Genomic DNA, 25000 nt, shown 5'->3' on the forward strand with positions numbered 1-25000 from the left:
ACACATGAAGATGACAGTAACCACCATTGTACATCTATTCATAATCTACATCCAATAATAATCACTAACTGTGCAATTTAGGCTCACTGTGTCTTAACTCCTCTTGATGTACTATTCAGATTTTCTTCACACTTTGGATCTAAGTCACTAGAGAACAGGGTGCTAAACACACAAACACACACACACGCATTTTGAAAACTCACAACTACACAGTACGCCCTCTAATGAGTCATATATACAGTGTTCATGCTTGTTTAAAACTCAAGTCAAAATTAAAATATATTATATTTAATCAATATATAATCATTCACGTTGACCGGCTGTTTCCAACAAAGTACAAGCACCCTGCAATTCCTGCTAGGTAAGCCTGCATGTGTGCTGTACCATTACCACACTCAGAACCAGAGGCCGTGACTTCCATGGGACGATAAAGAAGTCAAAACTATGTCAAAGGTCATAACAGGTCAGCATTTTTGGCACTACAAATGTTAGACATCGTGTCGTAAAAACGGAGGATAGCGATCTCTCCACACGTGTCTTCCTCATGCTTCTCCAGACACGAGGAAGACAACAAGATGGGGAATTTCTGCAAAAATGTTCTTACGCTCACAAAGTTCCAGGTAGAACCTGCTCTGCCCTCCTGACTTGAGACAGCTTCATCGCACGCCTTTCTTTTTATAGCATATCAGCAATTATGTTATTAGTATATTTTGCTGCATTTTAAACGACAGCAGTTGCTTGTGTATTCACCGACCATGTAGGCTGTTGGGTTTAGTTTTAAATTACTGGGTCAAATACACATTACAGTAATGTTATCAATGTACAATACCAATTACTAGGGTGATCCAATAATCCAAATTGCTGGCAGATGTGCAAGCATTCTGGAAGGTCAACTCTAATTATTTATTTTTTTTTATGTTCCATATTCCACATATAAATCTTGATAGAAGCTGCTGACTGACCTCAGAACTGGTAGAGCAACGTCCACCAGCACCTGGTACAGATAACAGACCATAGATAACAGAAACCGCCATTGTCACGAGGTGATCTCCACGCACTTAAGGTGTGGCTGACATGCATATCAGAGAATCTGACAAGCAAGCGACTCACCATAAAAAAACGGAACCATTAAATGATGAGGAGATAACGGTAGGGGATGAGGGACGGAATTACCCGTAACACTTTGACGTCTTTTACTTGAACCAACCTCCATTATGTAAAACAATCAAGAACAGGACTTGTCCCCCATCTTAAGTTGGTAATGACATGCAGAGCGACGCCTTGCGGGCGGCTCTAGAGACGCTTACCTGTAAGAGCAATTCATAGCAGCCCAGCTACATTCTGGAGAGTTCGCCATCTGAGGTTATGCAGTAGCATGTGTGTGTAGGGCTGAAGTGTGCTTGGGGCTGTGTCTGCTCACCTACAGGTGTGTGTGTGTGTGTGTGTGTGTGTGTGTGTGTGTGTGTGTGTGTGTGTGTGTGTGTGTGTGTGTGTGTGTGTGTTTGACTGCAGAGTACCGTGCAGCTTAACAGAATGCAGAAAGGTCTGAAGTAACCAGTTACCTTGGCAGACAGTGTGTTGTTGATGGTGATGAGCTGTGGGTTATACTACACTACAGCATTTAAACTGATGGTTAGAGGAGATCAGGACTTTATTTGCAAGTCCCCACTTACGACCTTTATTAAACATTCATAACACATACATTACCCACTCATAAATCCCAGTAAGCACTTATGTCCACACTGCCTGCAAGTGACTACAGCGGTGCATTCATACATGTCTAAAACATATTCATAAGCAAATGATGTATGTGTTTTAAATGTTGTATAAAGTCCTTATATAGGTATCTTAAACTATAGGGTTACTATTAGGGATGCACCGAAATGAAAATTCTTAGCCGAAACCGAAAACCGAAAATGAGAAAACCAAGGCCGAAAGCCGAAAACCGAAACACCGAAATACATTATGCCAATTATTAGTAACATTGGATTTATGGCTAACCTCACTAAAATCAAGGCATTGCTATTCAAAGAATAAATCAACTACAAAATTTGATTTGAAAATATGTATTTAGCACTGACATTACAGTAATGCATATTATAAAATAAAATTAGTGGTGGGCCGTTAACGGCGATAACGCTGACAACGGACGACCACTAATTAAATTTAACTCGCTTGCAGACCGTTTTTATCTGAGAGGATAAATATATGTATTTTATACGAGTTAAATTTAATTATAACTGACTGGCCTGAAAGATAAATATAAATTCTCTCATAAAAACGTGACGTGAGTTGCAACAACATTAAACAGCTCAGGTAAACACACTTCTGAGAAATGTCGTCTGCTCGGCAAAACATAACGGGGCTCAATGTGCTCTATTAGCCTACGAAATCCCACATCCTCTACGACAGAGAATGGCTGATCGTCTAAGGCAACGAGTTCCATAATTTTTGGTGTAATGTCCTTTGCCTCGGCGCCATCACTGAAACTTTTTTTATCCAAATAAGCGCGTGCAGGTGGCGATTTTTGCTTGCGTCATCACAACACATTGTTTCGGCCGTGTTGTTTCGGTGATGAAAGTATTTCGGCCGAAAACCGAAAATGCAAATTTAAGCCATTTCGGCCGAAAATTTTCGGTGGCCGAATTTTCGGTGCATCCCTAGTTACTATCAAGTGATACACTATCAAGTGGAAGTACTTGGCTAAATAGCATGCTACCTAAATCAGACTAAATAGTAAACTGGCAAAATAGTAAAAGATTTTGCTATCTTGCTAAATAATGCTCTATTGGTTTTATGCAGTACAAAGCCAGCAGGGCCGTAGAGGATAAAGTGGAAGTTTTACCTTGTCAAATAATGCGCTGCAGCTTCTAAGGCTGACTGGTGGTCCGGAGGACAGGAGACGATTCTGAGTGGTGACAAGGTCAAGAATGGGAGGCCATTTAACGCAACACAAAACAACGCACACAGCATTCAAACACGAGAAAAGGACTCACAAAAACCAAAAGGGGAGCGCGGCCAAGAAGGAAAGAGGAGGGGAGGAGAGGAGAGAGAGAGAGAGAGAGAGGGAGGGATGGGGAGGTGTGTAGGAGGAGAAGGAGAGAGATGCAAGGAGAGAGGGATGCAGGGGGAGGGATGAAGGGAGAGAGGGAAAGAGAGATGAAGGGAGAGAGGATCTTATTTATGAGAAGGATGAGTGTGCAAAAAGCGATGGAGAGAAGGAGCAGACAGCAGGGGTGTGGGCCAAAGCCAGGTGCATCTTCGACCTCTGTCACTGCTACGCCATATATGCAAAACGTGCCAACTGCAACCTCGTCCCATCAGTTCAGATGCTGGTCGGACGCTGGCTAAAAACGACAGCCATCTGATCAGCCTCTAAAATTGAAACGCTCGTGTTTGTCGCACGTGGACCTCAGAGACTCTCCAGAAAAGGAGTCACAGCTGGTTATGTTATGATAGGCACTTAATTAATCATGTCATATCTGTCTGGGAAACTGGTGATCACAGTGGACAAGGTGGCATCATTATGCCTAAAACGACGCCTTTCACAGATGTAACAACGCATGAAAACAACCTTCAGTGCAGTTCTCTCTCCTTGGATGTGACCTGGTTAACTCCCAGGGTGCAATGCAGAAAACCACAGGCTATTTGAATGTGCAGTGAACATTGTGTAAACCTAAGAACTGTAGTTCAAGGCCGTGAATATGATTTCTCATACAGCAGATTATCAGCTGGTCTTTCTTTTTTTCCAGTGGTATTTTATAAGCACCCTGGTAGTGTAACAGACACCAAATGTTTTAACAGATGTTATCAAATGTCTCTGGCAGACAGTGTATCAGATATCTGAGGTAGTGTGGAACTGGACAGGTCACTTTACCTTGTACATTCCACCCAAACCTGCTGCATTGTTTCCTTGTTTTTAAGGTTCAGAGTATGTAAAACAACTATCTATCTATCTATCTATCTATCTATCTATCTATCTATCTATCTATCTATCTATCTCTCTCTCTCTCTCTCTCTCTCTCTCCCTCTCTCTCTCTCTCTCTCTCTCTTTCTCTCTCACTCTTCACACACACACACACACAAACACACACGCTGCAAGAAGAAACGTTTATTTAAAACCACTCCTCTCCAGATCAAGCAGAGACCAGCTCCCCTACCACAGTGAATGTGGAGCAGTAAGTAGCTGCTGCCCTCTCAATGTCTACTAAGACTAGACTCAGCACACCATCACCATCACCGATCTTCATCACCTCTCACCCCCTCACTCAGCCCGACCCAGGCCTGCTAGACTCTTATCCACTCACAGCACACGAACATCGATCAGACCCCCCTCACCATCACTACACACTAGCACCCACTAGAGACCTTCAGACACAAACTACAAACCCTCACTCACTACAGACCCTCTCACACTGGTGACCGTCACACTACAGAACCATCTCCACTACAGACCTACACTGTAGACCCTCCTCCATTATAGACACATACTACAGACCCTTAGACATTTGTGACCTTTACACCACAGAACCACCTCCTCTACAGACCCTCACACACCACAGAACCACCTCCTCTACAGACCCTCACACACTACAGAACTACCTCCTCTACAGACCCTCACACACCACAGAACCACCTCCTCTACAGACCCTCACACACTACAGAACTACCTCCTCTACAGACCCTCACACACCACAGAACCACCTCCTCTACAGACCCTCACATATTACAGAACCACCTCCTCTACAGACTCTCACACACCACAGAACCACCTCCTCTACAGACCCTCACACACTACAGAACCACCTCCTCTACAGACCCTCACACTCTACAGAACTACCTCCTCTACAGACCCTCACACACCACAGAACCACCTCCTCTACAGACCCTCACACACTACAGAACTACCTCCTCTACAGACCCTCACACACCACAGAACCACCTCCTCTACAGACCCTCACATATTACAGAAACACCTCCTCTACAGACTCTCACACACCACAGAACCACCTCCTCTACAGACCCTCACACACTACAGAACTACCTCCTCTACAGACCCTCACACACTACAGAACCACCTCCTCTACAGACCCTCACACACTACAGAACTACCTCCTCTACAGACCCTCACACACCACAGAACCACCTCCTCTACAGACCCTCACACACTACAGAACCACCTCCTCTACAGACCCTCACACACTACAGAACTACCTCCTCTACAGACCCTCACACTACAGAACTACCTCCTCTACAGACCCTCACACACTACAGAACTACCTCCTCTACAGACCCTCACACTACAGAACTACCTCCTCTACAGACCCTCACACACTACAGAACTACCTCCTCTACAGACCCTCACACTACAGAACTACCTCCTCTACAGACTCTCACACACTACAGAACCACCTCCTCTACAGACCCTCACACACCACAGAACCACCTCCTCTACAGACCCTCACATATTACAGAACCACCTCCTCTACAGACTCTCACACACTACAGAACCACCTCCTCTACAGACCCTCACACACTACAGAACTACCTCCTCTACAGACCCTCACACACTACAGAACTACCTCCTCTACAGACCCTCACACACTACAGAACTACCTCCTCTACAGACCCTCACACACTACAGAACTACCTCCTCTACAGACCCTCACACACCACAGAACCACCTCCTCTACAGACCCTCACATATTACAGAACTACCTCCTCTACAGACCCTCACACACTACAGAACTACCTCCTCTACAGACTCTCACACACTACAGAACTACCTCCTCTACAGACCCTCACACTACAGAACTACCTCCTCTACAGACTCTCACACACCACAGAACCACCTCCTCTACAGACCCTCACATATTACAGAACTACCTCCTCTACAGACTCTCACACACTACAGAACTACCTCCTCTACAGACCCTCACACTACAGAACTACCTCCTCTACAGACCCTCACACACTACAGAACTACCTCCTCTACAGACCCTCACACTACAGAACTACCTCCTCTACAGACCCTCACACTACAGAACTACCTCCTCTACAGACCCTCACACACCACAGAACCACCTCCTTTACAGACCCTCACACACTCCAGAACTACCTCCTCTACAGACCCTCACACACTACAGAACTACCTCCTCTACAGACTCTCACACACTACAGAACCACCTCCTCTACAGACCCTCACACACCACAGAACCACCTCCTCTACAGACCCTCACACACCACAGAACCACCTCCTCTACAGACTCTCACACACTACAGAACTACCTCCTCTACAGACCCTCACACTACAGAACTACCTCCTCTACAGACCCTCACACACTACAGAACTACCTCCTCTACAGACCCTCACACACTACAGAACTACCTCGTCTACAGACCCTCACACACCACAGAACCACCTCCTCTACAGACCCTCACACTACAGAATCACTTCCTCTACAGACCCTCACACACTACAGAACTACAGACCCTCACACACCACAGAACCACCTCCTCTACAGACCCTCACACACTACAGAACCACCTCCTCTACAGACCCTCACACACCACAGAACCACCTCCTCTACAGACCCTCACATATTACAGAACCACCTCCTCTACAGACCCTCACACACTACAGAACTACCTCCTCTACAGACTCTCACACACTACAGAACCACCTCCTCTACAGACCCTCACACACTACAGAACTACCTCCTCTACAGACTCTCACACACCACAGAACCACCTCCTCTACAGACCCTCACATATTACAGAACCACCTCCTCTACAGACTCTCACACACCACAGAACCACCTCCTCTACAGACCCTCACACACTACAGAACCACCTCCTCTACAGACCCTCACACACTACAGGAACTACCTCCTCTACAGACCCTCAAACACTACAGAACTACCTCCTCTATAGACCCTCACACACCACAGAACCACCTCCTCTACAGACCCTCACACACTACAGAACTACCTCCTCTATAGACCCTCACACACCACAGAACCACCTCCTCTACAGACCCTCACACACTACAGAACCACCTCCTCTACAGACCCTCACACTACATAACCACCTCTTCTACAGACCTTCACACTACAGAACCACTTCCTCTACAGACCCTCACATACCACAGAACCACCTCCTCTATAGACCCTCACACACTACAGAACTACAGACCCTCACACACTACATAACCACCTCCTCTACAGACCCTCAGGGCTAAGGACTAGGGGTCAGGGTTCACAGGCCTCCATTCACAGACTCACTGACGGGCAGCACTGGTATTCTAATGCAGTCGGATGATGGGGACTCACTACTGGCTGCTCACATACTGAGTTCAGGAAAGAAAAGACACTGGGGTCTGAATGACTTGGTGAAATGAGGGTCAATTAATGGACTAATTAATTACTAGGGTTGGGCTTACTAAATCTACTAGTACTACCACAGATATAATAATAATAATAATAATAATAATAATAATAATAATAATAATAGTGGTGGGCCGTTAACGGCGTTAACGGCGGTCGTTAATTTGATACTCTTATCGGGCGATATAAAAATTATCGCCGTTAATCTATTCTTAAAGTTGGGTTGGGAACTGGGTCAAAATAGGTAAACAAACTATGATGACTTTCAACTTGATAGTTTAGCTCGGCTGTATTCCTAACCAAATTGCACAGTAGGGGCAAGAACGAGTTTTTAAACCTGTGAATTACAAATCGTATGTGTGTTTACATGGATGCCGCCACGAAGTCGCCAGGTTTGCTTCATGGAAAATTAATTTTTAGGAACGTAAAGTGTTACCGGAGCGGAGCTCGGAGCGGTCGTTTTCTGCATGGTCCTAGCGCTAGTTTCGTCGCTATTTAAATATTTCTTTTCAACCGTTAAAACTACAGAGGACCAAAATTGACTTTTGAAAATTACGTCCGTGAGGTTAAATGTACTAAATGTTGGCTTACATTTCAAATATCATGTTTAGCTGAATAAACATGTTATTTAATGTACAGTATGTAGGCTTACAAATTCATGTTTAACTGAATAAACTGTTGAACATGAGTAGCCTACATTTTTTTGAGCATGTTTTTTTATTCTTCAAGTATCAAAGTAGAACAGCTTTCTCAAGCAGTCATTGATGCATTTTGGAAACAGGAGATGAGCCCCTGGTCTAATGCACCCTCTGTATTAAGAAACCCTATCTCAAACTGACTTTTAGTCATTACTTGGGTAGCACGCATATGAGCCATTTTAATATAGATTAATCTAGATTAATTTCAAGATTTCAGTGAGATTAATTTAGATTTAAAAAATTAATCTATGCCCACCCCTAAATAATAATAATAATAATAATAATAATAATAATAATAATACATTGGACATTCTTCATCTGAATTTTTGTTACGCTGTCTGAGAGCGGTCATTTGTCATTTGACAGCATCAAAGCCCTCCACCTAATTGTGAAATGATTAGTAGGACTCTCTAAACTGCCATCAACAGCCAGCCAATCAGCACCTGTAGCCGTTTCCATGGAAACAGCTATTCTAACGCCAATACACCCACCAAAAATCCACAATGTTCCACCAACAAATGGCGTTCCACAACATTCTAATTTTGCTAGTTAACTTGATGATGTTTTCATAAAAATAACTGACAAGTTGAATGAGCCAATGGGGATGGTGGAGAACACACTGGAGGCGGTTCCATAACCACACACTGGTAGAGCCTTTGGGTTTGCTGGGGTTGAGTGGGGATGATCTGCTTGAGCCATCAAGTCTGATTGGTTTGGTGTGTGTTTCTGTGTTTCTGTCCAGTGTTTCTGTAGCATACGGTCATAGGGAGCACTTTACTGTCCAACGTGTCCTGCCCATTCTACTGACCCTGATGCTTTATGAAAGACATACGACTCAGCTCTGAGACAGAGCTCCATTATTAGAGAGAGAGGGAGGGAGAGAGAGAGAGAGAGAGAGAGAGAGAGAGAGAAAGAGAAACAAGTAGAACAGCAGAGAGAGACAGGGACAAGGAGTGAGAGAGAGAAAGATGAATAGAACGGCAGAAAGAGAGACAAGTAGAACAGCAGAGAGACACGGACAAGGAGGAAGAGAGAGAGAGAAAGACAGACAAAAAGAACAACAGAGAGAGAGGGGGGGAGCTCTGCCAATGACAGCATCATCAAAACCATGCAGACAAAGTAAAAAAATATGTTCCACAAATAGCCGTATGACTATAGAGAAGCTCTAACTGTCTGCTAGGAGACCTACAGTGGATAAATATAGAAGAATCAGTCATATTTTATTTAACTTATAGTGCTTTGACCTGTAAGCAAAGAAACACATAAGCAGAGAAACACATAAATGTGTGTGTGTGTGTGTGTGTGTGTGTTGGCACATGTTTTTGTGCAAAGTGTGTGTATTGATGTGCATGTGTGTGAATAGTGCCAATAATGCCCAGAGTCGCAGCAGTTATGGTCGTGCTTAAGGGTGGTGACATCATCGCAGGTGAGCGAGTCATGAATCATTTGATTCATGAAGTTGAATCAGCAAGCTAAGCTCAAACTGAAGACTGGAACTGAAGAACTGAAGTGATTCTTACCAGTGTGTTGGCTGCTATGTATCCATGGGCTGACTTATCTGAAACACAGAGAGATTCAATGGTGAACAGCCTGCATAGTGTTATCACAAGTTCTCAAATGTTACCATGATGGTACAAACATTTTACTCAAAAGGTTTTTGAAAAATTACGAGACAAACATATATTTTTAAAATTTAACCAGTATTTTATATGAAGCAAAGCACTATTTGACTACAGAAACAGTCCAGTACAAACCCCCATAGAGTGAGTGAGTGAGTGAGTGAGTGTGTGTGTGTGTGTGTGTGTGTGTGTGTGTGTGTGTGTGTGTGTCTCACCTCCAGACGTAAAGCTCATGTATTTCTGGTTGTTGACCGTCTCTTTGGAGTCATAGAACTTAAGGACATCTATAACAGCCTGAGGATTCTTCTTCTGTTCCAACTTAGTGATATTGGAAGTCTGCAACAACCTGGCCCACTGCTCCGGAATACCCTGTGTGTGTGTGTGTGTGTGTGTGTGTGTGTGTGTGAGAGAGAGAGAGAAGAGAGAGAGAGAGAGAGAGAAAGACAATGATGGCAAAGGAGAGACACTCTGTCTATGTCCTACTTTGAGAATGGCTTACAAATTTCTCGTCATCCAAAGCTGCACTGAAACTTTGCAAGTACAAACAGCTTTATATTTTGGTAACTGTGTGCCGCTGCTGGAAGACCCAGTTTGATATTCATCACTAAATCTAATTACTACCATAAGGACAAGCTGACATGCGGTTCAAAATACCAACTGTCAAACAGGAGCAGCAACTCTATCTACCACATGCACGCACATACACACATACACACACACACACACACGCACGCATACACACACACACACACACACACACACAGAAACAGGCTGCACTCACGGTGAACTCTCCTGTAACTGCGTCAAAGCCCACATGGATGGTGTGCTCGAAATCAGACGGGAGAGAGATCTCTGGGCGTTCTTTCTCTTTCTTCTTATTCGCTGCAGATGGGAGAGAATGGGACCACACACTCAGCACTGAACACACACTCAGCACTGAACACGCACTTAACACCGCTGGGGAGCCCAGTGGACTAATGTCACATTCAACCTACAGCAGTGTGGCGAACCAGCACAAACTATGTAAACGTGTGTAAGAACAATTTTAGAGTTCAGATTGGACTGCTCCTGAGTGTGTGTGTGTGTGTGTGTGTGTCAGCGCGGCTCCACTCACTCTTGTCCCCCCCAGGGAATATGGATCGTAGGCGGGCCTTCTTGTTCTTTTCTTCGGGAGCCATGGGGAGCGGTTTGGACGTGTGCACGGATGAAGAGTCGCGGGAACTACTACTCATTCTCAAGGGGGGGGCAGGCGGCTTCTCCTCGATATCAACACTATCGGACATCTTTAGTTGTGCTCACTATGACCTATGACACCCAGACAGACAGACAGACAGACACTCATAATTCATTCATCGTTCCGCAATGAAGCGAGAGCCCCTTGTGACTCCCCACCCCACAGGAGGGAGGCGGGAAGAGAGGTGTTCAGGAGGGAGAGGCGTCTTTGCCAGGGTCTCCATCTGCCTCACGTGCTGGAGCTCCTGCAGCGTTAGTGAGGAGTGGAGAGGCTGCTATGACCCTTGAGCACAGAGGGCTCGTGTGGAGGTGGAAGGTGAAAGGGCTGATGAGATAGATAGATGGAGAGAGAAAAGGCTGAGACTGACGCCAGGAGTTTGCAGCAACCTTCTAAAAGGAACTCTGTCTCTGTTTGTGTACATATCTACCTGTGTACACACACACACACACACACACACACACACACACACACACACACACACACACACACACACACACACACACACACACACACACACACACACACACACTAATGCTCCACACTGGTCTCCATGAGCTAAGTAGTGGTAGCCAGAAATAGCTTGTAATTTCATTTTGACTCTACAGTCCACCGCAATAGAGCATGACATCAAGTAAACATGAACTAATAAAAAACTTTAACCATGATCAATATACAAATATGTACAAAGATGAAGCTATGAAGAGAGGGCTAACAGAATACACACTCCCGCAACAACGGCCTGTATATTTCTAATGGATTAAAAATTATGTGGTCCAGAATTGCAGGCATCCATCTTAGGTACTGAGATCTAATCTAATTGAATTATGTAGACTCTGAATGAAAAGAACGTCATGGTGATTTAGTGACACACCCAAGAGGGCTACATAATAAATGTGTGGCAGTATTTTAGTGAGCACAAACACAATGTCATTGGTCATTCAGTGATGTGCTTTGACTGGATTAAGGTTGCAAAAGCATAGTGTGTCTTTTATTTATACACACATATATACATACACACACACAAATATATGTATATAGCCTACATCAACACGCACACACACACACACACACACACACACACACACACACACACACACACACACACATTCACCCTGGATGCATCATGCTATGGAGATCAATTGTAATTAACCTGCAACCCTGCTGATGTAATGGCTGTATGTCATGGTGAAACCCTGAATCACTTTCCATTAGGTAGCGTGGAAGCGTGTGCACGAGTGTGCACGAGTGTGCACGAGTGTGCCTGTGTGTGCACGAGAGGGAATGTACTGCCTTTGGCTCTTTTTGATAGCAGCTGTTTTGCATAAAGGCAGGAGCCTGCGAGTCACACATTCAGTATGCATGAACCTCTGGTGTCATCATAGTGTTGTGTGCGCAAGTGTCACTGTCTGTATGCACACGCGCACGAGTCTGTGATCATAGAATTTACGCAATGATGCGTTTTCCACACCAAATAACGGAAGAAGAAATGGGCGTAGTTTCTGACAGCTACTGCCTCGTTACCCATGACAACTGGTGCAGTACACCTCAAGCTCAGGTTGCTCATATGGTCACATGACTGTGGGTGTCTCTGTTCAGCTCTCTCCCCCTCTCTCTGTTCTCTCTCTCTCTCTCTCTAAGCATGCTCAGGTCACTCTGCCTCCTCTATCACTGCTGGAGATCTGTGGCTGCTGCCCATGACGCTGGCTGTGAGCCAACAGCAGGAGGCGGGCCACAGGAATGGAGGAGGCACGATGAAGAGGAAGTGGCCCCGCCCCCGACACCACCAGGGGCCGTCCCACAATCACCTCTTCAACCAATCCGAGCTGGTCCCCGCAGAGCAGAGGCGTGGCCGGTCCGACACGTGCGCTTTTAGTCGTCGCAGTGCGGCCGGGTGACTTGGGGGACGCTCCCTGGCCTCGTAGCGGACCTGTGCGGCAGGACGTCCCCTGTGCGGGACCCTGGGTGCCAGGTAGCAGCGGGGGCTCTCTGCCACAGAGGGAGCGTTGCCTCCGCTCCGCAGGAGTCGGCGGTGAGCAGCACAGGGAGGTGCGGAAGAGAGGTGGAGGTGTGCAGCTTTGGGTGGAGGTGTGTGGCGGTGGGCCTGCTCCACCCGCCCTGCTGAGCACACTGCTGCTGTTCTATAGAGATCACCCTCAGCAGCCAGGATAAAGGAAACACACTGACACATATATGTTCGCACACAAGCAAACACACACACACACAAAACCGTGAGAGAAAGCAAAGTTTACTTTTTATTGGGTCTGTCCAGACTACAGACATCATCTTGTGTGTATTCTGCAGTAACAGTAATCGGGTCAGCACCAACCCCATTTTAAACACTCTTTCCGTATACTGTCTGTGGATGGGCTAGCACTAAAAGCTAACGTTACCATTGCAGAACACTCTGAGGTAAAAAATCGATCACTCACAGCAGCCAATCAGAAATGGTACTACGGCCAGACCAACCAATCAGAAACAGGTAATCAGCATGGAGTTTCCCATGGGCAAAGATGAAGAGAGACAGCCAGACAGAGAAGGAGGGATGTGATAAATAATGCTTTTGTAATTGTTGGTTGTGCATTGCCTCAGTTACATAACATGCAAAGGCAGCCGATCACAGCACAGTGCTTCTCCTGAGTTAACCTCGATCGTTTCAACATTTTCTGCTTTAGTAAACAATCAAATTCTAGAATCACGCTGACAGTTCTGCTATCGCGTAAAAGTACTTACTACAGAAAAAAATTAAGATGACCTCGCCAAGTCAAAAGATACGATTCTCAAGCATTCTACAACACTTCATAGGCCAATGCTTTAACATTAGTAGGCTAAGTAGAAATATGAGAACAGGAGGTTGGATTGGCCTGTAACTCTAGGCTACACTTAACACTAAGAAGCCTGTGTGTTCAGTGGCGATCTGGTCTCTGGCTTTTACTGACCATTACCAAACTGCATTAACTCTTAAGCTACTGCAGCTAACGCTATGATGTATTTGTGATGGCAGCTTCAGACTAGCTCAGCTGTGATCACTCACAAGGGAGGAGGCATTTTGGCTCACACCGGCAGGCCAGTTGCCTGGTCATGTGTAGATTCTGTATGGGATGAATGGATGAACAAAGATGGCTGCTGTGGCATCTCTCCTTATTCTCTACTGCAGCTAAACCTCTGACCTATTTACAGCATGGGACAAGAGAGAGAGGGAGGGAGAGAGGGAGGGAGAGAGGGGGGGGAGAGAGGGAGGGAGAGAGGGGGGGAGCACGGTAGCTCGATCTTTCTCTTACTGCATGTCCTTAACTGACCACTGAACATGCCTGAGATGATGACCCACTTTCAAATGGGATTTTATGCAAAATGACCAGCAAAACCTTTCAAGACATGCCTGTTAAAATATATCAACATTAATAAGTTGATACAATCGAATAAATTCAAATAAATAAAAATAAAGGAATAAATTATTATCACTAATAATGCCCACAAATGATTTTAGCTTCCTGCCCACACCAACCAGTCCTTATTACAATTGATCAGAATCATAATAATACCATAATACCATACATCAGCACACTAAACAGTCCCAACACACCCAACAATACCAACACTGATAGTACTCCAAATACTCTCAGTACTACCAATACTACCAAAATTCCAAATATTCTCAATGCTACCAACACCACCGATACTTTCATTATCAGTACTCGCCTAATACTAACACTCTGAAAATGCTCGGCTCTAGCTGGCCTGGATCTGCCATGAGTCTCTGTAGCGTGGGCTCCCGGCGGGAGCAGCTTGAAGACCGTCCTAAAGGACATCTCGTTCCTCCGCCCACCGACGGCGCTGAAGTCAGACAAAATATGCTGACCTGTCTGAATTTAGTTCAGACTCATTTTTTAAGGTGATGCGGTTTGAGCTTCTATTCAGCATGTTGTGGAGGTCTAGAGGGGTGTGAGTATAACAGGACACACACTTCCCCTCTCAGCTACACACGTGTGCACAAGGACACACACACACAGCAAACACACGCAGTCCAATTCCGAGTGCCAGCGGCTCAGACTGGTTTAGCGGTTGTGCAGAATGAGGTTTCATCTTAACTCGTGTGTGTGTGTGTGTGTGTGTTCTGTGGAGAGTGCGTTTGATTATACACTTGACGTTCTTCCTCATATTCGGGTGTTCTGGATGCGATTCTGTGATTAGTTAGTGATTCTTGTGTTGACAGTGGGTTTGCTTGGTTTCTCTTATGTACTAAGAAAAACTCTCTTTCTCCTCCTGTGCCCCTCCACCCTCTCTCTCTCTCTCTCTCTCTCTCTCTCTCTCTCTCTCTCTCTCTCTCTCTCTCTCTCTCTCTCTCTCTCTTCCTGATCAAACATTAATGCTCTCCTCCGTCTCCTGCTGAATTTGAATGGCTAATGCAGGAAGTGCGGCAGCAGGCTGCTAATCCCACCTAACACCCCCCCCCCCCCCACACTCTGCCCTGCTGCCCTCTTCCTTTCACCCTGTCCACTGTCTCCTTGTCCACCCTGTCCACTGTCTCCTTGTCCACCCTGTCCACTGTCTCCTTGTCCACCATCTCCCTGTCCTTTAAATGACTGTCGCCATAAGTGGAACTCTCAACATTGTAATCTTTCAGTCCCATAGCTGATGTTCTAATCTCTAACCAAATATCATGTAGCCAAAGATATCCACAGACTGAACACAAGCATAACAGAATTGTTAGGTGTACCACAGCCAGCCTCTCTCCACCACCCGGCAAGGTTTAGCTCTAATGTACACATCCTGCTAGTCTAAAGTGTCATGACTTTATGAGCTTGTGACATTCAGAGCCATAAGACCAATAATGGGGAGCCAGCCGGTGTGTAGATGCTGGGAATGACAGCAATAGTCAAACACCTCCTCACCAGTGGGGACCTGAGACTCTGGTCCACAGCAGGAGACCATGGAGGGATTCTAAGCATCTTAATAGCATGAGTTACTAACTACACCACCATCTCAGCTGAGGAAGACACTCAGGCGCCCCCTCTGGTCACATGTGGAAGCGCGCATGCACAACACTACACTGCCAGACCTGGGCTACTGGGTCACTTCAGCCACTGGTCCATTTTTAACCCAAATCATATCTGGGGAAGAATTTAGACTAAAGAGATTTGAACCTCTCATCCCCGCCCACGTTTCCTTCTGCAGGTTTTCAAATGTGTGAAATTTAATATCATCTTGAGTGGGTTGAACTGAGGTCATATTTATCTCTTAATGTGCCTATATGAAGGCTATGTGTCAGAATAGCAAGCATGCACACACATCAGAAAATATGATCAGAAGAGAAGTGATCATCTGCTCCACGCCCAGATGAAACTCATCCATTTCTGACTTTGCACAAGCCAAGCCTGCATTCAGCTAGTGTTTTTCCCGATAAGTCTCAGTAAGAGTCAAATACTAATTGAAACCTGCTAATAATTGAGTGCCTGTTTTGAGATCAGTTTTAGGCTATATTGCCTCTGTAATATCTAAGATTAATTAACAAAGATGAAAAAGTTGAACACCACTCTGCCCCTACAGGCACAACCCTGCTGTTAACATCTAGCCTGTGGCAGCCAATCAGCACACTTGCCCATTATGACACCTTCATTACTTTCTCAAGGTCACCAAGGAAACAGGCACCCTCCCTTATTCTCTCTCTCTCTCTCTCTCTTTGTGTCTCTGCACATGATTGAAACTAGAAGCAGAAATGATTGTGTGTGTGCAGAGATGTTGGGGGCTGTGTTTCTGGGAGACAAATAACAAGGGTGTTCTTTGATTTTACTGAGTCACAAGATGTGAATCTGGACACACACACACTCATGGGGTCAAGGCAAATTTATAAGAGGTCGTCCTAGCCTTCGAACAGTAACCAACCTGATCCAGTTGGGTGTTCTAACTTTACCGAGAGTCCTAAGGTGTTAAGTTACACATACACACACACAGGACTCATGAGGTCAAGGCCAGTTTATAATAGCTGGTCCTAACCTCATCCAAGTTTTTGTTGGAATATGGAGCATTAACCCAACTTGACTGAGAACTATTACTGTCGAATTGCTTGAATCAGCAACAGCTCAGGGACAGAACCATCACAATATACGCCAGCCTCCGATGGACTTTGGTGGATAATACTACATGGTCTGCTGCACGTTTCAGTGCAGGCTTGATCACACATCTGGAGACCACCTGTTTAAACAAGCCTCTTGCAGCATTTTCCTTCTAAATCTACCCTCATTTTTGTCCCACTAACCTTTCATACCCAGAGTATCAATAACTCAAGCAAAACAACTTCTGTAGTGATCTTGGCAGATTTATTAAAGTATCATAAACCCCAGGTCCTTGTGATCGATGTTTTTAGGAACACCACTCAATTCTGCTGTGTCCGAGGAGCCTGGAAAGCACAAAATCGATTCTACTTTGAGCTTCACCTTTACAGGGTGTTGGATCTGTTTAGAAACGTCTCATTGTTTTTTCCAACCCACATTTCCTCGTGGTTTTCTCTAGATGTGTAGGAGGACTCAGTCTGGTTTTTCAGAAGTGTGTGCTCCTATCATTAGAACTGGTCTGGTCAGTTCAGAGGGTGTTCAGATCAGTGTGTGTGTGTGTGTGTGTGTGTGTGTGTGTGTAAAGCAGCTTTGGAATTCCTGTTGTCAGGCATACCTAGCGTTGTTGAGGAAAAACTCTTGACGGTCTTTAATTACAGTATACACACACAAACACAAACACAGTTGTTGAACCCTGATGCTTTTATTGTTTAAAATCCCAACGAACAAAAGATTCGACAGCCAAAACATGGAGAAGTCAATGCACAGCCCTGGTGCAGGTTGGCTGGTGCAGGTTTGCTATGAGTGTCAGGGACCCCACTTGCCTTCCACAGCTCTGATCGACGACAGGAGAACATTTGTCACCTATAATAAAGTGCCAAGTGCCATGATATACATCAGCCAATCAGGAGCACAGATACGCAGACCATCCCTACAGAGCCAGACTGTAAAACCCCCCCCACAGCTACACCCAGCCCTGGGGAGGACGTCGGCTGTCAGGGCAAGAACTTCACCAACTCCAGCTGAGGACTTCTCCCAGAGACATGCTGGAGCAGCCAGACTTGTTCCTTTTGATCCTGGACCGAACCCTGAACGGAGGTCCAGCTAACGTCCTGCTGGTCACTGCTGGGAGAAACGAGGTTTGACCGTGTGCAGAGAAACGAGTACACAGTGTCTCAAAGCAAGTCGCTGGAATCTGCTGGACAGGGGCAACAAAATGGTTGAACCCAAGCCCGCCACACAAGCAAACACTTAAACGCGGTGTACACCAACACACCTACATAGGTTACAAGACACAGAGAGAGACAACGATGCTTAGTGAGGAGAGAAAACGAGTGCGTAATGAGATGAAAAGAGAATAAGACAGTGGTAGAGAGTGAGAGAGAGAGATAGAGAGAGAGCTCTGCAAACAGAATGGACCCAATGGTACCATATTATTTTCATGCAAGAATATATTCTGCAGATGTTGAATAGTGTCCAGTGGCTTTCTGCTCCTTCTTTTTCAAACGTATAGTGTTGGAAGGTGGATGAGTAGCCCCCAGTGCCACGTCCTCCCCAGGTAACCCAGGTAATGTAAAAAAAAATGTAAATGTGCCATATTTTGTCAATTGTGATTTTTTACACCGCAATCGAAATTTGTCCTCCGCTTTTAACCCATCTGTGCACTTAGAACACACACACACACACTAGTGATTACTAGGGGGCTGTGGATCACACGTGCCCAGAGCGGTGGGCAGCCCTAGCCCGGCGCCCGGGGAGCAGTTGGGGTTAGGTGCCTTGCTCAAGGGCACCTCAGTCATGGCCTCAGGTCTGGGAATCGAACCCACAACCCTCCGGTCACAAGACCAGTTCCCTACCACCAGACCATGACTGCCAGGTAATGGAAATGCAGTTGTCTCCTTTTCTGACTCTCTCACACTGACACCATAACGAAGACTAGCAGAGTGTGCTAAGGATATAATATGGCTTTTTGCCACACATTCACTCACTCAAACACACACACACACACACACACACACACACACACACAAACACACACACACATGTGCATGCACAAACACCTACTTCCCACACACAGAAATTCAAACTCGATCTTTTACAATTACTTTAAAAGGCAAGTGGAAGCATCTAAATGAATAAACTCACAGTGCAGCTGACAGCCCTCATACTTACTGTCCACCTAAAATGGGGGTCTGAACACACAAAGCTAACTGAATAACACTCCCATAGCTCTGCCCCAAAATATCTTCAGACTCCATCCAGGTCAGGCACCGCAGCGAGTCTACAGCGTGCTTTTGTGGCTTTGCCGTGACTCCGCCCACTGATCCTCCCCCCACACCTGCAGCTCATTAGGACACTCGCACACTTACCATTTGCCAGCATAGCTTTGGTAGGAAGTTGTCCTTCCCACCATTGTGCTCTTGCTCTGGGTGGTTTTCGGGTGTGTCTACCTGGGCTGACCCCGCCTTGTTCTTGACCCCGCCTTGTTCTTGACCCCGCCTTGTTCTTGACCCCGCCTTGTTCTTGACCCCTGCTCCTGTGAACATGCCCACTCCAGGATTTGCCCAGTCAAACTCCCTGGGCAAAGGCAGCCCATCGTGTTTCTACCATGCCATGTGTTCGGCGAGCTGACATTCTCAACTTTGGTCTCATATTCATGTTTTATTCTTTATCCCAGAGGATTTGTGTGTGGCACAAAATAAAGTACAAATTTCCCTCTGCTGTGCTCATATTTATGGATGGCGCTGTAACTGATGTCTGAACAGCATGGTGTGGAGCGAAGTGAATTCTACCCCAGCACAAGCTCGGAGGAGCTCACGAAGTCCACGGCTGATCTAAAGAGCCCAAATCAGCTGGTGGGGTGACGCAGGGCCGTGGGGCTATAAATAACAGCAGCGTATGAAGGAGTCAGGCCGTGGACACTGGGCTGAGGTTCATCTGATCACTCACAGAGAGCTGCTTTCTCTAGGGGCCCCCAGTCAGGTGCTGGCAAGCTGAAACGTTCAGTGAGGCATGTGATGGGTGAGATAGAAAATGTGAATTTGTGCAAATGCTTGAGACTGCATATGCTGAGTTTTGTGTGTGCGTGTGCATGTGTGTGTGTGTGTGAGAACATTTTTGTGCATGTGTGTGTATGCTTACACGTGGCCCTGTATATGTGACTGATCTATGTCCAACGGCTCTTTCTCCGAGCTCACCTGCTCCCGGCCTCCTCTATGCAGCCCAGAGCACAGCATGCAGGCATGGAGCTTTCTGCAGGAACAGCACACCTTCAACACATGCACATCTCTCAGTGCAGACAAGCCAGCTCAGGCTACACGAGGTTTGGTACCCTTCACAGCATCCAGGGGGGTGTCTGGTTTGGGGGTGTGGTGTTTATGATGCAAATGATCATTGGCACTTTAACACTATTAAAATAGCCTGCCTTTTGAATGTTTCACTGTATGTGGTGGGTGTGGGTGTGGGTGGTGGGTGTGTGTTGTGGTTGTGTGGTGGGTGTGGGTGGTGCTTGGGCCCCCATGTTGCTGATAGACATTGAACCTGTTAAGTGGTGCTGCTGACGTTACCTTGACCTTATAGGGATGATAATAAAGATCAGCACTGTGGCCACACACACACACACACACACACACACACACACACACACACACACACAAACAGATGGAATCTGATCCTTCATTAACCCCATACTCACACTGATTATCCATACCCCTCAAACACACCTTAAATTCTCACTGCTGAATGACTCCCATGAACACACACACACACGCACACACGCACACACACAAGCGCGCGCGCACACACACACACACACACACACACACACACACACACACACACACACATACATACGCACACACACATACACACACACACACACGCACACACACACACGCGCACACACACACATGCGCACACACACACACACACACACACACAGACATACACGTACGCATACACACACGCACACACACACACACAGGACTGCAGTAAGGTGTACAGATTCACACGTGGTAACAGGAAATGCGGAGGTGAGACCTGTAGCTATCATCACAGGTCAGCTGCATCTCAGTAAAGGCTGCTGAATACTTCCACGTCATTCTTTTATTTAAAAGTAGAGTATTTTCTGATCAACATGATATATTAAAATGAAGACGGATGGATTGTGTGTGTGTGTGTGTGTGTGTGTGTGTGTGTGTGTGTGTGTGTGTGTGTGTGTGTGTGTATGTGCGAGCGCACGCATGTGCAGGCTAGATACTGAATGATTAGATACTGAATGACCAAACCAGAAAAATCAGGTAATAAGCATGAATGACAGAGGGACACCACCCTCCACTCCACCTTCCACTCTACCCTTTCTCATCCTACTGTCTCCCTCTCTTGCTTCTTCTCTCCTTTCTTTATACCTCTCCATCCCCCCCTCTCTCTCTCCCTCTCTCTATCTGCAAAGGGTCCAGATGGCCGTCAGTCTTCAGTGCTAATCCAGTGCACAGACTGTGTCTCTTCTAGCCCCTAACAATGGACACGCACATGCACACATGCGCTCGTACACGGCCCTCATTAGGGTGGAGGGAGAGCCATGAGGAGAATCAGACACCGAGTGTACACAGAAGAAGCCTATTCTGTGTGTATGTGTGTGCATGCATGTGTGTATCACGTTTCTGTCAGTTCATTACCTAGGTGGTATGTATGTGTGTGTGTGTGTGTGTGTGTGTGTGTGTGTGTGTGTGTGTGTGTGTGTGTGTGTGTGTGTGTGTGTGTGTGTATGTGTGTTTGGGCTTTTGTTAACACTTGGCCTAGATGATGTAAAAGATCCTGACTGTTTAGTGTTACAATAAGGAGAACCATGGGTCCCAGTACACACACACACACACACACACACACACACACACACACACACACACACACACACACACACACACACACACACAGAAGCACATCAAAAGAGCACTAAAATGCCCATGGCAGCAACAGTTCAACAGGAACTTAACCACAATCTAAAAACATCCAATATATCCCTGAGTACACTGGTACACTGACAGCCATAACACTATCCACCCCCCGCCACACACACACACACACACACACACACACACACACACACACACACACACACACTTAATGATGTCATACATGTGAGGAGAGCAATCAGTGCAACCTGAGCCTATATGTCCAATCATTGAATTTGTGTCATGCACTCTGACCTGCTCCCGGGAGGTGAACAGTCTCTTATCCACCCCTTACAGTCTACCTGTCACAGTTACACATTCACAGCCCAGGATCTGAGAGAGAGAGAGAGAGAGAGAGAGAGAGAGAGAGAGAGAGAGGGAGAGAGAGAGAGAAAGACAGGGAGAAAGAAGGAGGAAGTGGGAGGGGGAAATAGAGTCAGTGAGAGAGAAGGAGGTAGTTGTAGAAAGAAAGAAAGAAAGAAAGAAAGAGAGAGAGAGACAGGGAGATAGTCCGGTAGAAAGAGAGACAGAGAGAGAGAAGGCAGGGGGAGAGAGATAGGCAAAGTGAGAGAGAGACAGGAAGAGAGAAGAGGTAAGGGGGGAGAGAGATACAGTTAGACAGATAGAGAAGGAGAAACAGAGACAGGGAGATGGAAGGAGGGAGGGAGATAGAGATGGACAGTGAGAGAGATGGGAAGAGAGAGAGACATGGAGAGATGGAGGAGAGAGAGACAGGGAGAGATGGGGGGGGGGTGAAGCTGACAATGAGGTTTAGGGTCATGTTGACCCTTAGAGATTCAGGTGGAACTGCTGATAATGGACCTACTGAAAGACCTGGACATACCTGGAAATACAGCACCTTCTGAATTTGTCCTGTAACATGAGTAAAGAGCTTTGACTGACAGTGGCAGATTGCTGATTGCTATGCCCCTGATCATTGGATTGGCTAGAAACGGATGCTCAATTTACATGTATAGCAGGTTCTGTCTCTTATAATGGTAGGCAGTGTAGTTTAATTCCCAGGCAATTCTGTCAGAGACAGAGACGAGGTGATTGTCTGTATTTACTTGAGGTTGACTGTGAGGTTTCTGACTTTGGGAATGCTGTGCATAGCTGGAAAGCCTGCTTGGATTTCATTGCCACAACTGGATTTTTGGTTTTAGTTTGTTATTTGAAAACCAATAAAACTCCTGAAAAATCTCAAACTAAACTTTGTGGAATGCCTAAAAGCATCTGAAGTTAATTTAACTTTCCCCAAAAAATCTTAGAAATGTCAACAAATCATGCTTTTCAGTCCCAAAAAATATGGCATTCTCTCAGACAATTCTGAAGTTCTGCTGAGGCGAAATGTTTATTACAATATGTTGGGTAGAGAGGTCAAGCTAGAAAAACCCCTTTAGATATGTTATAAAAACCTCTTAGACACATTAGCAAACCTCAGATACATTAGGAAATCTCTCAGATATATTACAAAACCTCTCAGATACATTAGCAAACCAATGCCAATATGTTATACGACCTCTCAGATGTTATAAACCTCTTTTAGATGTTATTAAACATTGCAGATATGTAATAAAACCTTTCAGATACGTTAGCAAACCTCTCGTGTTATAAGACCTCTCAGATACATTGACCCTCTCAGACTCAATAGGTATCCTTTCAGTTGTACACTGTCCATTCACCACATACAACCCCACAACTATTTTCAATTATCTCATTTTAGAACATTTAGAGCTGTCATGGAGACACCTTCAAACAGCAGTAGATGAAGTAAGTGTTAGTTTTTATGAGTTAAGTTAAGAGATCTGTGTAATTTAATAGATGGCTGGTCACCTGTGTTTTGTTCTATTGCTCACCTGATGGACTTCGTCGATCTTTACAATCAGGACAATATATATAATCTAGAATAGTGTCACATGGCAATCTGGAACACAAAACTACAGTGTGGGTCTCTCAGGCTTAGTAACCTGGCAACCAGGAACTACAATGATTCTAGTCTTATTTTTGCACCAATATAAAATCCTCCCTCAATCTCATCATCAAAAACATGCAAAGACACTTCCCTAGTCACACACCCAAAAACTGATATTTGGAAAAACATAATATATTCCCTGAATAGCTCAGGCACACACACACACACACACACACACACACACACACACACACACACACACACACACACACACACACACACACACACAGACATTCTACTCCCAGTTCAAAAATCCAGCTAGAGCTCAATATGAATTCACACAAAATTCAATATCAAACTATGGGGTTGTGAAGATCTTCCAATTTCAAGTGATCCACAAGGATGTTTTCAGTATAAGGTATAAATACAATAAAATGTAAAAAATCATTACTATGATACTAAACTATATTACTATAATATATCTTTGGATTATGTGGCTGCAGTAATAGAGTTAAGAAAAATTATTTAACTGAGACTGCTGTGTGTGTGTGTGTGTGTGTGTGTGTGTGTGTGTGTGTGTGTGTGTGTGTGTGTGTGTGTGTGTGTGTGTGTGTGTACTCTCACTGATCCAGCATTTAAAGAAATGCTATCGAGACCCACATTCCCTCTAGAAACACACACTCTCTCTAGTGATACACAAGTCCTTCAGATGACACACACTCCTTCTAGAGACACAAACTCCCTATGAAGACACACACTCCCTCTAGAGCCACACACTCCCTATGAAGACACACACTCCCTCTAGAGCCACACACTCCCTATGAAGACACACACTCCCTCTAGAGACACACACTCCCGCAGGAGACACACACTCCTTCTAGAGACACAAACTCCCTATGAAGACACACACTCCCTCTAGAGCCACACACTCCCTATGAAGACACACACTCCCTCTAGAGACACACACTCCCTCTAGAGACACACACTCCCGCAGGAGACACACACACCTTGTAGAGACACAAACTCCCTCTAGAGACACACACTCCTTGTAGAGACACACACTCCTTGTAGAGAAACTCACTCCCTATGGCGTCACACACTCCCTCTAGAGACACACACTCCTTGTAGAGACACACGCTCCCTATGGAGACAAACA

General features: G+C 45.6%; 1 protein-coding gene across 4 annotated transcripts in view; it reads right to left on the reverse strand.

Moving 5' to 3' along the window:
• LOC143518779 (serine/threonine-protein kinase PAK 3) overlaps positions 1-25000 on the reverse strand; it is a 37725-nt gene that overhangs the window by 9642 nt on the left and 3083 nt on the right. For 2 of the 4 annotated variants that reach the window (XM_077011538.1, XM_077011540.1), the window contains exons 2-6: positions 10817-11007; positions 10484-10584; positions 9918-10071; positions 9604-9641; positions 2846-2908 (exon numbers count right to left, since the gene is read on the reverse strand). In XM_077011538.1, coding sequence (XP_076867653.1) covers positions 2846-2908; positions 9604-9641; positions 9918-10071; positions 10484-10584; positions 10817-10985 — 525 coding nt within the window. In that variant the 5' untranslated portion in view covers positions 10986-11007. Of the gene's footprint in view, positions 1-2845; positions 2909-9603; positions 9642-9917; positions 10072-10483; positions 10585-10816; positions 11008-22187; positions 22266-25000 lie in introns of all 4 variants that reach the window. The other 2 variants (XM_077011539.1, XM_077011541.1) reach the window with 2 other exon arrangements.

The sequence above is a fragment of the Brachyhypopomus gauderio genome, chromosome 7 (genome assembly GCF_052324685.1).
Source record: "Brachyhypopomus gauderio isolate BG-103 chromosome 7, BGAUD_0.2, whole genome shotgun sequence".
Taxonomy (NCBI): Eukaryota; Metazoa; Chordata; class Actinopteri; order Gymnotiformes; family Hypopomidae; genus Brachyhypopomus; species Brachyhypopomus gauderio.